Source organism: Oncorhynchus tshawytscha, linkage group LG08, assembly GCF_018296145.1.
Source record: "Oncorhynchus tshawytscha isolate Ot180627B linkage group LG08, Otsh_v2.0, whole genome shotgun sequence".
Taxonomy (NCBI): Eukaryota; Metazoa; Chordata; class Actinopteri; order Salmoniformes; family Salmonidae; genus Oncorhynchus; species Oncorhynchus tshawytscha.
This window is the reverse complement of record NC_056436.1, coordinates 63,309,588-63,325,269: the sequence shown is the minus strand read 5'-3', so window position 1 is coordinate 63,325,269 and position 15,682 is coordinate 63,309,588. Positions and strand designations below refer to the sequence as shown.

Sequence of the window (15,682 nt, the reverse complement as noted above, 5' to 3'; positions counted from 1 at the left end):
CTCCTGTGTGGGGCGGAGCCTCGCACGGCGAGCGAGGATTTACACTGCGTGAGAGGATAGCGATACCGTGTGGATATATAAAACAATCAAACATTTCTGTGGAAGTGGAAACCAAACACAGTAAACTCCGCCCAAAAAGTTATTGACCACAAGATGACCAAATTATGACCTTGGTGAGTTCTGATCAACATGATTAGGGTCTGTACTAAACATACACCAACCCTTTACAATGTTCATAGGCCTACAATTTAAAGTACGCGGTGCATTTCAGAACCATGAACAGCAAGGCCTGCATCTTCTTCACCGCACGCAAATAGTCAGCCGATTTTACAACAGGTGAAAACTTTGAAATGTACAGTATTTCAATTATCAATTAAATGAGTGAAAAAAGAAAGAAAATAACAATGTCATAAGGACCTATAGAAGACATATAATGCAATCATTAGGGCACACATTTCGTTCACTGAACTGTACTTCTTACCTCCTCTTTGTTGGGTAATGTTTGTGTTCTGTTAAACGTGTCATTTCCATTAATACTGATCAGTTCTGCATCTGCAGGTGGATACGGAGCGGGGAAAACCACTACGTCACTCTTCAGTGTGTCTGAGCTGAAACACACGTCATACTGCTGAGTAGATTTAGAGTAAGACCAGCTTCCGTCAGGGTGTGTGGTGATCACTGGGGCGCTGTACCTTCTGAAACTGTCGTCTGTCCTGTGGCATTTTACAGCTATTAAACTGATGAGGCTCAGTAAAAATATCACTGACACCGAGGCAATGGCGATCATCAAATACAGGTTTAAATCAGAGAAGTTCTCCTCCTTTCTCGGCACATTTCTGAATTGAGTCTGGATTTCACCTGTACTTTCATCCACCACTACATCAATAGACACAGTCGCTGACAGTGAGGGTTCTCCGTTATCAGAAACCAACACGACCAACGGGTGAGTTTTCAGGTCATTGTCACTCATTCTCCTCTTAGTCCTTAGTTCCCCGGTGCTGGTTCCGATTCGGAAGAGGTTGGTTCCCTTGGGCTCAGAGATGTGATAAGAAAGCAGCGCATTGTAGCCAGAGTCGGCGTCTACAGCCCTGATCTTGGCCACAAAGTAGCCCGCTTCAGCAGAATAGGGAACGTTCTCAGTGTTAACGGAGCCGTGTTCAGAATAGGGCGCGAGAATCCCAGGACTGTTGTCATTCTCATCCAAGATAAAAACGTTCACAGTCACGTTGCTGCTGAGTGGAGGAACACCAGAGTCTGTGGCCTGAACTTTAAACTGGAACGTTTTGATCTCCTCATAGTTAAAAGACTGCAGACTGATTATATCTCCAGTATCCGAGTTTATATTTACAGATGATATTGGAACCCTTTTATTTAATAATGTATATGTAATCTTTGAGTTTTTTTCGGAATCTCGATCAATAGCTGAAATCGTAAAAATGACGTCTCCTACCGGACTGTTCTCTTTCACATAAACATTCACCACGGGTTCTGAGAATAGAGGCGCGTTGTCATTTACATCAGAAACGTGTACAGTAATAACGCTGGTGCTGGAGAGAGGCGGGGTCCCTTCATCTGTAGCTGTGATGGTGACATTATACTGAGAAGCGCTCTCTCTGTCAAGAGGCCCATCGACCACTAACGAATAATAGTTTTTATAGTTTGACTTTAGTTTAAAGGGGACAGACCCAATAATATTACAGTTAGTGAGTCCGTTCTTACCTCCGTCTTTATCAGTTACTGTTACCAAGGCGACCACGGTCCCTATCTCAGCATCCTCTTTTACTGGGCTCATAAGTGATGTTACTGCGATTTCAGGAGCATTGTCATTGACATCAATAACTTCTACTAACACTTTAGAATAACCACTGCGAGGCGAGGAGCCTTGGTCCGTCGCCTGAACTCGAATTTCATATGCAGCATTTTCTTCATGATCCAATTTCCGTTTAACAGTAATTTCACCACTTTGTGCATCTATTGAAAAATCATCTGCAGAATTTACATTTCCACGTTTCATGAAGCTATAAGCAATGTCAGCATGTGTACCTTCATCTAAATCCGTAGCCTCTAGCTTCAATATTGTTGTCCCCGAAGATACATTTTCATTAACACGGACCTTGTAAAGTGGTTTAGCAAATGTTGGCGAGTTATCATTGACATCTATTAAGTTAACAATGATCTGTGAAGTCCCGGATCTAGGAGGTTTTCCTCCATCTATAGCGGTCAGTGTGAGCTGGATAACGGGCTGTTTCTCTCGGTCTAAAGCTTTCTGCAGAACTAACTCAGCAGACACACTCTGCTCTCCACCGCTCTGTACATCCAGGGAGAAGTGTTCATTCGGGCTCAGCTTGTAGCTGTTTACCGAGTTACTGCCCTTATCTGCGTCATTGGCAATCGGTAAAGGATATCTCTCTCCAGAGGAGGAAGACTCTGATATGTTAACTATATGAAAGCTTTCTAGAAATGTAGGTGCATTATCATTGATGTCTAATATGTGTATTTCAATACGGTGAATAAGCATAGGATGGCTCAATATGGCTTCTATATTTAAGGAGCACTTTGCCGTATTCGGACAAAGCTCCTCTCTGTCTATCCTCTCGTTAACGTACAGAATTCCTGTTTTCAAATTAGCCTCGACAAATCTCTTACTCTGACCGAATGCAATCCTTAGAGCCCTCGACTCCAGTTCCTGAACATTAAGGTTTAAATCCTTAGCGAGATTCCCCACAAAAGTGCCTTTGTCCACCTCCTCTGAAACGGAGTAAGAGATCTGCGCTGCAGACCAGTCAAATAAACAAAGCAACGCGACGCACTGAATCCAAACACGTTCTCTTTGTCTTCGACAACCCATCGCTGCTTGCGCAAAACAACTGAATCCAAGTAATGGTCAAGTACCCATTAAAACTCTCGAATATTCCGTTATATGTCAGAGATCCTGTACAGCCCAGCCCTCTCCGTCTCACCACCATTCGAGTTCATCGCTTCACAATTCGTTCGAGACTGGTGGCGCTCGACTCTTTTTCATTCAGAGAGGAGGAGTTACAGTATCTCGATAACATCTCTCCCATTTGTGGTCCATAGTGACACCGTGTGTTACTTTTATACGTATTTTATTCTTTACATTACAATGTATATTTTGAGTTTTTTTTTTTTTTTTTTACAATACTGAGATAACCTGAAGTAGACAACCTCGTGTTGATCATTCAGTCACATAAAGGCCTATATATGTAAAAGTCAAACTGTTCTGTTAAATGGAGGAAAAAAATGGAAAACATAAGAAAAGTAAATCAACCTCATGTAATGAAAAACGTGTCATCTAGTGTCATCTTCGGATAACAATAGCAGAATCTATAAGAATCAATGCATAAAACAAACACGAGACATTGATCACACACAGCAACGTGCTGGCCTATCAATCTAAAATTAACGTTCATCAGCAGAGAGCGAGAACGGTTTCAGCAACATAGACAGCACTTGATAAGCGTTCACGCATGCTGAACAAACCTTTTGACAGGGTTGACATGGATAAAGTTACAGTATGCATCTATAGGCGCTTATAATGTCAATGGCAATTGTGCAATCTGAAACACGACGTATATGTACATTTCCCATGCGTTGTAACCTTTCGTGCCTATTTTCTCACATTACCTAATATATGTACAACTTTGTTGGGATTTGACACATCAACACATTCGTGAAGTGCAACACTATTGTACAGTGTAGCAGGAAGTAATTTACACCTTGAACGCTTGGCGCGAAGATTAAGCACTGAAGTGTAGAGCCTTTTCAGACCCATGGACAGCAACACTAGTTCAATCAAGCCAGGCCATACGCACTGGTCAAAACAAATCCAATGTAACAACTCTCGAGTGGGGGGCTGTTTTCAAGGAAAGAGTAAATTATAAAATAATATGATTTTACTGCTAGGAGTTCAAAGGAGAAATACAGATATAATTCAATAGAAAAATAGTCAATAGAAGCATTACGACCATCACTTCTGAGCAGCATGTATGTGATGTTTCATATGAAATGCTACAAAACATAGTCAGGGCAAAAAAAGCGTATCCAGTGCATTACGTGAAACAACAGGCAAAAGCAGGTAGCTAAGACGGTGACAGATTTCAGAACCATGGGCAGCGCCTATATGTTTATCTTGACAGCGAGCAAAAGAGTACGGCATTTTTCCAACTTGTACCGAAAGGAAGATGTCTATAATTTAATTGAACATGCAAATGAGATAGAGAAGAAAAGTTCAACTTCATCCAAAGACATTGAGGAAAAACAACAAAACAACAAAAAAAAGGCTGATTAAAGGATGGATTTCTGGGTTAAGTGAAACTATAGATCTTATCTTACCTCCTCTTTGTTGGGTAATGTCTGAGTCCTGTTAAACGTGTCATTTCCGTTAATACTGATCAGTTCTGCATCTGCAGGTGGATACGGAGCGGGGAAAACCACTACGTCACTCTTCAGTGTGTCTGAGCTGAAACACACGTCATACTGCTGAGTAGATTTAGAGTAAGACCAGCTTCCATCAGGGTGTGTGGTGATAATTGGGGCGCTGTACCTTCTGAAACTGTCGTCTGTCCTGTGGCATTTTACAGCTATTAAACTGATGAGGCTCAATAAAAATATCACTGACACCGAGGCAATGGCGATCAACAAATACAGGTTTATATTAGAGAAGTTCTCCTCCTTTCTCAGCACATTTCTGAATTGAGTCTGGATTTCACCTGTACTTTCAATCACCACTACATCAATAGATACAGTCGCTGACAGTGAGGGTTCTCCGTTATCAGAAACCAACACGACCAACGGGTGAGTTTTCAGGTCATTGTCACTCATTCTCCTCTTAGTCCTTAGTTCCCCGGTGCTGGTTCCGATTCGGAAGAGGTTGGTTCCCTTGGGCTCAGATATGTGATAAGAAAGCAGCGCATTGTAGCCAGAGTCGGCGTCTACAGCCCTGATCTTGGCCACAAAGTAGCCCGCTTCAGCAGAATGGGGAACGTTCTCAGTGTTAACAGAGCCGTGCTCAGAATAGGGCGCGAGAATCCCAGGATTGTTGTCATTCTCATCCAGGATAAAAACGTTCACAGTCACGTTGCTGCTGAGTGGAGGAACACCAGAGTCTGTGGCCTGAACTTTAAACTGGAAAGTTTTGATCTCCTCATAGTTAAAAGACTGCAGACTGATTATATCTCCAGTATCAGAGTTAATATTTACGGATGATGATATTGGAACGCGTGTTTCTAATAATGAATACGTCATCTTTGCATGTTCATCTGAATCTGGGTCTAAAGCAGACATCGTGTAAATGACGTCTCCTACCGGACTGTTCTCTTTAACATAAACATTCACCACGGGTTCTGAGAAGTGAGGAGCGTTGTCATTCACATCAGAAACGTATACTGTAATAACGCTGGTGCTGGAGAGAGGCGGGGTCCCTTCATCCGTAGCTGTGATGGTGACATTATACTGAGAAGCGCTTTCTCTGTCAAGAGGCCCGTCGACCACTAATGAATAATCGTTTTTGTAGTTTGACTTTAGTTTAAAAGGAACAGACCCAACAATCTTACAGTTTGTAAGTCCGTTTTTACCTCCGTCTATATCAGTTACTGTCACCAAGGCGACCACTGTCCCTATCTCAGCATCCTCCTTGATAGGGCTCATTAGTGACGTCACGGACACCACAGGAACATTATCATTGACATCAATAACTTCAACTAACACCTTAGAATAACCACTACGAGGTGAATGACCTTGGTCCGTAGCTTGCACACGTAGCTCATATGCTGCGTTTTGTTCATGATCCAATTTAGATTTTACAGTAATTTCGCCACTTTGTTGATCTATAGAAAACACATCGGCCGAATAAACACTACCACGTTTGCTAAATGAATAAACAAGTTCACTATTCACACCCTGGTCTAAATCTGTAGCTTCCAGCTTTAATATTTTTGTCCCTAAAGATACGTTTTCATTAACACGGACCTTGTAAAGGGGGTTAGCAAAAGTTGGTGTATTATCATTCACATCTATTACGTTGACAATGATCTGTGAAGTCCCGGATCTAGGAGGTTTTCCTCCATCTACAGCGGTCAGTGTGAGCTGGATAACGGGCTGTTTCTCCCGGTCTAAAGCTTTCTGCAGCACTAACTCAGCAGACACACTCTGCTCTCCACCGCTCTGTACATCCAGGGAGAAGTGTTCATTCGGGCTCAGCTTGTAGCTATTTACCGAGTTGCTTCCCGTATCTGCGTCGTTACCAATCGGTAAAGGATATCTATCTCCAGGTGATGAAGACTCGGAAATGTTAAACGTGTGATATTGTTCAAGGAAGATCGGTGAATTGTCATTTGTATCTAAAATATGCACCTGTATTCGGTGGAGCTGCATAGGATCATTCAATATGGCCTGTATGTTTAAAGAGCACTTTACCGTAATCGGACAAAGCTCCTCTCGGTCTATCCTCTCGTTAACGTACAGAATCCCCGTTTTCAAATTCGCCTCAAAATACCTCTTACTATGTCCTGACACAATCCTTAAACCCCTCGACTCCAGTTCCTGAACATTAAGGTTGAAATCCTTAGCGAGATTCCCCACAAAAGTGCCTTTGTCCACCTCCTCTGAAACGGAGTAAGAGATCTGCGCTGCAGACCAGTTAAATAAACAAAGCAACGCGACGCACTGAATCCAAACACGTTCTCTTTGTCTTCGACGAACCATCGCTGCTTGTCTAAAGAAACTAATTATTCAAGAAAAATATATTCAAATATCCATCAAGCCTACAAAATCTGTAAGATAAATCCTGTACTAGCCTCCTGCCCAGCCCTCTCCGTCTCACCACTATTCGAGTGTTTCTCTTCACAAGCGGTCTGGACTGGTGATACTCGTCTCTATCTCATTCAGAGAGGAGGAGTCATAGAATATCGGCGACTACATTCATTTCCGTGGTCTATAGCGACACCATGTGCTAATGTTGTACATAGTCTATAAGACTAACGTAAAATACGGGTGTATATAATCGATGTGTGTTTCTAGTAACCAGGCTGATTATTTGACCTGTTAGAATTTCTGAGAAACTGCAGGAGACCACATCGTGTTGGGGAATGCCTGTGCATTGGAAAGAACAGCCATTCTATTCAATGCAAAACACAGGGAAAGTAGCTGAAGAGATGTCAACCTAACATAACTAAATAGATTTTCAGATAGTCATGTTTTGATAACGATGACAAAAGCCATAACAAAGACACACATTGTTGTACAAAGCTCAAGGAGTTAACAGTGTGATACAGTCAAGACGGCAAATACACAATTATCAAAAGGTAACGTCCACGTTGGATCTTTTTCATTACACCAGTGACAAGTATTAATCTAAAAAGAACACTGCCTGCCCACCCTCACCGCCAGCAGAGCGCAATAATGGGTTCAGCACCATGGACAGCACAAGGTAAGATTTCCCCACTTCCTCTCAACGTAGAACTTTGGAAACAAATATTTACTGTTGAAATGGATGAAGATAAAGTATGCACCTTTTAAACTGACAATGTTACGGGTAATTGAGTAGCCAAAATTATTAATCTGTAACATGATGGATGTGTATTTCCTATACGTCATAGAAGGTTCTGCCTATTTTCTCACAACACTATACTTACTACCATACCCTACCACAGCGTCAAAGAAAGCCATTCATATGTCATAGAGCAGGGGTATTCAACACTTACCCGGGGTCCGGAGCATGCTGGGTTTCTGTTCTACCTGATAATAAATTGCACACACCTGGTGAACCCAGGTCTAAATCAGTCCCTGATTAGAAGGGAACAATGAAAAAATGCAGTGGAACATGCTTCGATTTTCAGAGTTGAGGTGTGAGGGTCAAAGAGCATTGAACGCTTGGCGCGAATCCTTCAGCTCTGAAGTTTAGCCCGCTTTTCGAACCATGGACAGCAACACTCGTTCAGTTAGACAAGGAGGCCATGCGCACGGTGCAAAACAAAGCCAACGTGACAACTCTCGAGTAGAGGGACGTTTTTAAAGTAAGATGAACTTAGAAAACAATATTATTTGACTGCAAGTTCAAAAGAGTAATACATTGATCATTCAAAAGCAAAATCGGCCCAGTTATGTATAGATCTTACCTTCTCATTGTTGGGTAATGTTTGTGTTCTGTTAAACGTGTCATTTCCATTAATACTGATCAGTTCTGCATCTGCAGGTGGATACGGAGCGGGGAAAACCACTACGTCACTCTTCAGTGTGTCTGAGCTGAAACACACGTCATACTGCTGAGTAGATTTAGAGTAAGACCAGCTTCCGTCAGGGTGTGTGGTGATCATTGGGGCGCTGTACCTTCTGAAACTGTCGTCTGTCCTGTGGCATTTTACAGCTATTAAACTGATGAGGCTCAGTAAAAATATCACTGACACCGAGGTAATGGCGATCAACAAATACAGGTTTAGATCAGAGAAGTTCTCCTCCTTTCTCGGCACATTTCTGAATTGCGTCTGGATTTCACCTGTACTTTCAACCACCACTACATCAATAGACACAGTCGCTGACAGTGAGGGTTCTCCGTTATCAGAAACCAACACGACCAACGGGTGAGTTTTCAGGTCATTGTCACTCATTCTCCTCTTAGTCCTTAGTTCCCCGGTGCTGGTTCCGATTCGGAAGAGGTTGGTTCCCTTGGGCTCAGAGATGTGATAAGAAAGCAGCGCATTGTAGCCAGAGTCGGCGTCTACAGCCCTGATCTTGGCCACAAAGTAGCCCGCTTCAGCAGAATAGGGAACGTTCTCAGTGTTAACGGAGCCGTGCTCAGAATAGGGCGCGAGAATCCCAGGACTGTTGTCATTCTCATCCAGGATAAAAACGTTCACAGTCACGTTGCTGCTGAGTGGAGGAACACCAGAGTCTGTGGCCTGAACTTTAAACTGGAAAGTTTTGATCTCCTCATAGTTAAACGACTGCAGACTGATTATATCTCCAGTATCCGAGTTTATATTTACGACGGATGATATTGAATTACTTTTATCTAATAATGCATACCCAATCTTTGAGTTTTCTTCTGAATCTGTATCAAATGCATAAATTGTATAAATTACGTCTCCTACCGGACTGTTCTCTTTAACATAAACATTCACCACGGGTTCTGAGAATAGAGGAGCGTTGTCATTTACATCAGAAACGTGTACTGTAATAACACTGGTGCTGGAGAGAGGCGGGGTCCCTTCATCCGTAGCTGTGATGGTGACATTATACTGAGAAGCGCTCTCTCTGTCCAGAGGCCCATCAACCACTAAAGAATAATCGTTTTTATAGTTCGACTTCAGTTTAAAAGGAACAGACCCAGTAAGTTTACAGTTGGTGATGCCATTTTTACTACTATCTTTATCTGTCACTGTCACTAAGGCGACCACTGTACCTATCTCAGCATCCTCTTTCACTGGACTCATGAGTGACGTTACTGAGATTTCTGGAGAATTGTCATTGACATCAATAACCTCAACTAATACTTTACAGTGGGTGCTACGAGGCGGAGTGCCTTTGTCTTTAGCTTGAATACGAATCTCAAAAGCGGAGTTTATCTCGTAATCTATACTCCCCTTCACGGTAACTTCTCCAGTTTCAGAGTTAACAGTAAAAACATCGGGGAGGTTTAAACTCCCGCGACCAATAAGAGAATATTCAATTTCACTGTTAATTCCCTCATCTAAATCTGAGGCATTGAGTGCTGCAATAATAGTACCAAATCGCACGTTCTCAGTAACACGAAATTTGTATAGCTGTTTGTTAAAAACTGGAATATTATCGTTAACGTCTTGCACATTGATAATTATAAGTAACGTCCCTGATCTAGGGGGTTTTCCTCCATCTATGGCGGTCAGTGTGAGCTGGATAACGGGCTGTTTCTCTCGGTCTAAGGCTTTCTGCAGCACTAACTCAGCAGACACACTCTGCTCTCCACCGCTCTGTATATCCAGGGAGAAGTGTTCATTCGGGCTCAGCTTGTAGCTGTTTACTGAGTTACTGCCCGTATCTGCGTCATTCGCTATGGGTAGTGGATATCGCTCACCGGGAAAGGAAGACTCAGCTATGTTGAGTATATGCAATTTCTCGAGGAATGATGGTGCATAGTCATTGATGTCTAAAATAGTCACATCAATACGGTGGAGAAGCATAGGGTGGCTCAGTACGGCCTGTATGTTTAAAGAGCACTTCACCGTATTCGGACAAAGCTCCTCTCTGTCTATCCTCTCGTTTACATACAGAATCCCTGTTTTCAAATTTGCCTCAAAATACCTCTTACTATGTCCTGATACAATCCTTAGACCCCTCGACTCCAGTTCCTGAACATTAAGGTTTAAATCCTTAGCGAGATTCCCCACAAAAGTGCCTTTGTCCACCTCCTCTGAAACGGAGTAAGAGATCTGCGCTGCAGACCAGTCAAATAAACTAAGCAACGCGACGCACTGAATCCAAACGCGTTCTCTTTGTCTTCGACAACCCATCGCTGCGTGTACAAGATGAATAAATCCAATAGTAAATAGTCACATATCATTGAACCCTAAAAAATCCTTTATAGAGACCGTGAACAGCCCAGCCATTTCCGTCTCACCACCAATCGAGTGTTTTTTGACAAAGATCTCGGGACTGGTGACGCTAGTCTTTTTCTCATTCAGAGAGGAGGAGTCACAGAATATAAGCGGCTGCATTAATTTCTGTGGTCTACAGCGACACCATGTGTAATGTTGTACTTAGTCTATCATACTCATGTAAAATAAGAATGTATACTATTTCACTTGTTAGAATACTGAGACAAACTCCAGTAGACCACATCGTGTTGGATATTCACTACCCAAAATGCCTGTTTGTTAAACGGGAAAACGTTCTATTCAATGCGAAACACAGGGAAAGTAGGTGAAGAAATGTCAACCTAATCTAATGAAATAAATATTCAGATTGTCATGTTCTGATAACAATGACAGAAGAAGCCCTTACAATCAAGGACGAGTGAAGACGCAAAATGGACATTGACATGCAAAGCTCAAAGGGTTAATAGTGTGATACTGTCAAGATTGCTGAAACACTTTTCTCTAACGTAAATTCCACTTTGCATCTATTGCATTACACCAGTGACAGGTATTCATCTATAAAGAACAATGCCTCTCATCAGCAATGAGCAAGAACGGTTGCAGCACCATGGACAGCACTAAGTAAGATTACAGCTTTGGAAACAAGTAGACACGGTTGAAATGGATAAGTATACAGCACGGACCTTTAAGCTTACAATGTCAATGGCAATTGTTTAGCCTATAAGATCAAGTTACAACATGATGCAACTGTATATTTATCCATTCGTTGTAAACCTTCCTGGCTATTTTCTCAAAATAGTCTACATACAACTTTTCTGGGATGTGACATATTAAAACATTCCTGAAGCACAACACTATTGTACAGCGTCATAGAAGTCCATTCGTGCGTTATAGCGCATTAAGCACCAGAGGCGAATCTTCAGCTTTGAAGTTTAGCACGCTTTCAGAACCATGGACAGCAACACTCGCTCTATCAAGCCAGTGGGCCAGGGTACCCCAACTGTTGGTTTTAGTTGTCCCCTCAAGTTTTCTGAGCTTTTCTTTATTCTTCACAATTTCATTGTTGGACACAAAAGACTAACGACAGGAAATGAGCTCCAAGTGATTTTAATTGAAGAAATCTGTTCCCAAGTATTCCCACACATAATAGAGAGACGTGACCGCATACAAATGTAAGCAAGGTTTGAAATTATTATGCTTTAGTCAAACATTATATCTGTTTGGGCTACTTGCAGTCAATATGCAATCTACAAATTATTTGCAATCATAAATGGCTGGTTCAGGCCCTGAATACTGATTGGCTGACGGCCGTGGTATATCAGTCCGTATATACTACCACGGGTATGACATTTTTTTTTTTTTTTTACTGCCCTAATTACATTGGTAACCAGTTTCTAAAAGCAATACGGCACCTTGGGGGGTTGTGGTACATGGCCAATATACCATGGCTAAGGGCTGTATCCAGGCACTTAGCGTTGGGTCTTGCATAAGAACTAACCTTAACCTTGGTATATTGACCTACCACACCCCTCAGGCCTTATTGCTTCATTTTGAACCGGACCCAATCCTCCGATCAAGAAACAAAATCATCCAGAGGCTGAATCTAGTTGATGATCCCTGCAGTAGGCAATAGGCGGAGATAAAACACATCCAATGGGACTACCCTTCGGATGTCTGATTTCAAAGTAAGAGAAACTGAGCAATGCATATTATTTGAATGCAAGGCGTTAAATAGATGAATATAGATGCTGTACAATTTTATAGAAAATAGCCCCGTTTAGGTGTAGACCTTACCTCCTCTTTGTTGGGTAATGTCTGAGTCCTGTTAAACGTGTCATTTCCATTAATACTGATCAGTTCTGCATCTGCAGGTGGATACGGAGCGGGGAAAACCACTACGTCACTCTTCAGTGTGTCTGAGCTGAAACACACGTCATACTGCTGAGTAGATTTAGAGTAAGACCAGCTTCCGTCAGGGTGTGTGGTGATCATTGGAGCGCTGTACCTTCTGAAACTGTCCTCTGTCCTGTGGCATTTTACAGCTATTAAACTGATGAGGCTCAGTAAAAATATCACTGACACTGAGGCAATGGCGATCAACAAATACAGGTTTAGATCAGAGAAGTGCTCCTCCTTTCTCGGCACATTTCTGAATTGAGTCTGGATTTCACCTGTACTTTCAACCACCACTACATCAATAGACACAGTCGCTGACAGTGAGGGTTCTCCGTTATCAGAAACCAACACGACCAACGGGTGAGTTTTCAGGTCATTGTCACTCATTCTCCTCTTAGTCCTTAGTTCCCCGGTGCTGGTTCCGATTCGGAAGAGGTTGGTTCCCTTGGGCTCAGAGATGTGATAAGAAAGCAGCGCATTGTAGCCAGAGTCGGCGTCTACAGCCCTGATCTTGGCCACAAAGTAGCCCGCTTCAGCAGAATAGGGAACGTTCTCGGTGTTAACGGAGCCGTGTTCAGAATAGGGCGCGAGAATCCCAGGACTGTTGTCATTCTCATCCAAGATAAAAACGTTCACAGTCACGTTGCTGCTGAGTGGAGGAACACCAGAGTCTGTGGCCTGAACTTTGAACTGGAAAGTTTTGATCTCCTCATAGTTAAAAGACTGCAGACTGATTATATCTCCAGTATCCGAGTTTATATTTACAGATGATAATATTGAAACACTTTTATCTAATAACGAATACGTCATCTTTGCATTTTCATCTGAATCTGGGTCAAAAGCAGACATCGTATAAATGACGTCACCTACCGGACTGTTCTCTTTCACATAAACATTCACCACGGGTTCTGAGAAGTGAGGAGCGTTGTCATTTACATCAGAAACGTGTACTGTAATAACGCTGGTGCTGGAGAGAGGCGGGGTCCCTTCATCCGTAGCTGTGATGGTGACATTGTACTCAGAAGCGCTTTCTCTGTCAAGAGGCCCGTCGACCACTAATGAATAATAGTTTTTATAGTTGGACTTTAATTTAAAAGGAACAGACCCAATAATATTACAGTTAGTGAGTCCGTTCTTACCTCCGTCTTTATCAGTTACTGTTACCAAGGCGACCACGGTCCCTATCTCAGCATCCTCTTTTACTGGGCTCATAAGTGATGTTACTGCGATTTCAGGAGCATTGTCATTGACATCAATAACTTCTACTAACACTTTAGAATAACCACTGCGAGGCGAGGAGCCTTGGTCCCTCGCCTGAACTCTAATTTCATATGCAGCATTTTCTTCATGATCCAATTTCCTTTTAACAGTAATTTCACCACTTTGTGCATCGATAGAAAACACATCGACAGAGTTAACACTTCCACGTTCGCTAAATGAGTAAACAAGTTCACCATTGAAACCCTCGTCTAAATCGGATGCATCCAACTTTAATATTTTTGTCCCAAAGGAAGCATTTTCATTAACACGGACCTTATATAGTTGTTTACCAAATGTTGGTGTATTATCATTCACATCTATCACGTTAACAATGATCTGTGAAGTCCCAGATCTGGGAGGTTTTCCTCCATCTATAGCGGTCAGTGTGAGCTGGATAACAGGCTGTTTCTCTCGATCTAAAGCTTTCTGCAGAACTAACTCAGCAGACACACTCTGCTCTCCACCGCTCTGTACATCCAGGGAGAAGTGTTCATTCGGGCTCAGCTTGTAGCTTTTTACGGAGTTACTACCCGTATCTGCGTCGTTCGCTATCGGTAAAGGATATCTATCTCCAGGTGATGAAGACTCGGAAATGTTAAATGTATGATATTGTTCGCGGAAAAATGGTGCATTGTCATTGATGTCTAAAATATTCACTTCAACGCGGTGGAGAAACATAGGATGGCTCAATATGGCCTCTACATTTAATGAGCATTTTACCATATTCGGACAAAGCTTCTCCCTGTCTATCCTCTCGTTAACGTACAGAATCCCCGTTTTCATATTTGCCTCAAAATACATCTTACTATGTCCTGATACAATCCTTAAACCCCTCGGCTCCAGTTCCTGAACATTAAGGTTTAAATCCTTAGCGAGATTCCCCACAAACGTGCCTTTGTCCACCTCCTCTGAAACGGAGTAAGAGATCTGCGCTGCAGACCAGTTAAATAAACTAAGCAACACGACGCACTGAATCCAAAGGCGTTCTCTTTGTCTTCGACGACCCATCGCTGCTTGTACACGATTAATTAATCCAATAGAAAATAGTGACATATCCATGAAACCTGAAAAATCCGTTAGACAGATCCTGTACAGAGCCCAGCCGTCTCCGTCTCACCATCATTCGAGTGTATCTCTTCACAAAGCTCTCGGAATTATGACGCTGTCGTTCTTATTCAGAGGAGGAGTCATAGAATATCAGCGGCTACATTCATTTCTGTGGTCTATAGTGACACCACGTGTTATTGTTACACATAGTCTATATTACTCATGTACACGAACAATGTTTATTATTGGACTTGTTAGAATAGTGAGATAAAGTCCAGCAGACAACATCGCGCTGGATATTTACCACACGAAAGGCCAATGTATTTAAATGGACGAAAATCCAATACAAAACCCAGCGAATGTAGCAAAAGAAACAACCTCATCTAATGCAATACATATTCACGTCGTCATGTTCTGATTAGAATGACAGAAACTATAACAATCAAGGACGAGTAACGCGGAGCAAAGCCACACAAGGGACAGTGACATCTGAAAAGCTAAAGGGGTTAACATTATAATACCAAGACAGCAAAACCAAATTATCCAAAGCAAATGACCACGTTGCATCAGTTCCAATACACCAGTGACAAGCACCACGGAGAGCACTCGGTAAGAATTCACCGCCTGCTGAACATAGATCATTGGAAAGAAATATACACTGTTGAAATGGATAAAGATATAGTATGCAGCATTTAGGCTGATATTGTCGAGGGTAATTGTGTATTACACTATATATCATCAATATGTAACATGATGTATGTGTATATTTCCCACAAGGTACCGCCTATGTCCTCACAAAACATATACAAAACTTTGCTGATGTTTTACACATTCATGAAGCGCAACACTATTGTACAGTGACATACAAAGCCATTCATATCTCATAAAGC

General features: G+C 42.2%; 1 protein-coding gene across 13 annotated transcripts in view; it reads right to left on the bottom strand.

The window, feature by feature from the left end:
• LOC112256118 (protocadherin alpha-C2) overlaps nt 1–15,682 on the bottom strand; it is a 198,456-nt gene that overhangs the window by 77,723 nt on the left and 105,051 nt on the right. The window contains exon 1 of one of the 13 annotated variants that reach the window (XM_042325773.1): nt 12,384–14,902. The exons of 9 other annotated variants lie outside the window; for them this stretch is intronic. In XM_042325773.1, coding sequence (XP_042181707.1) covers nt 12,384–14,804 — 2,421 coding nt within the window. In that variant the 5' untranslated portion in view covers nt 14,805–14,902. Of the gene's footprint in view, nt 1–481; nt 4,275–4,353; nt 6,882–8,135; nt 10,650–12,383; nt 14,903–15,682 lie in introns of those variants that run through there. 3 more of the 13 variants (XM_042325780.1, XM_042325778.1, XM_042325781.1) reach the window with 3 other exon arrangements.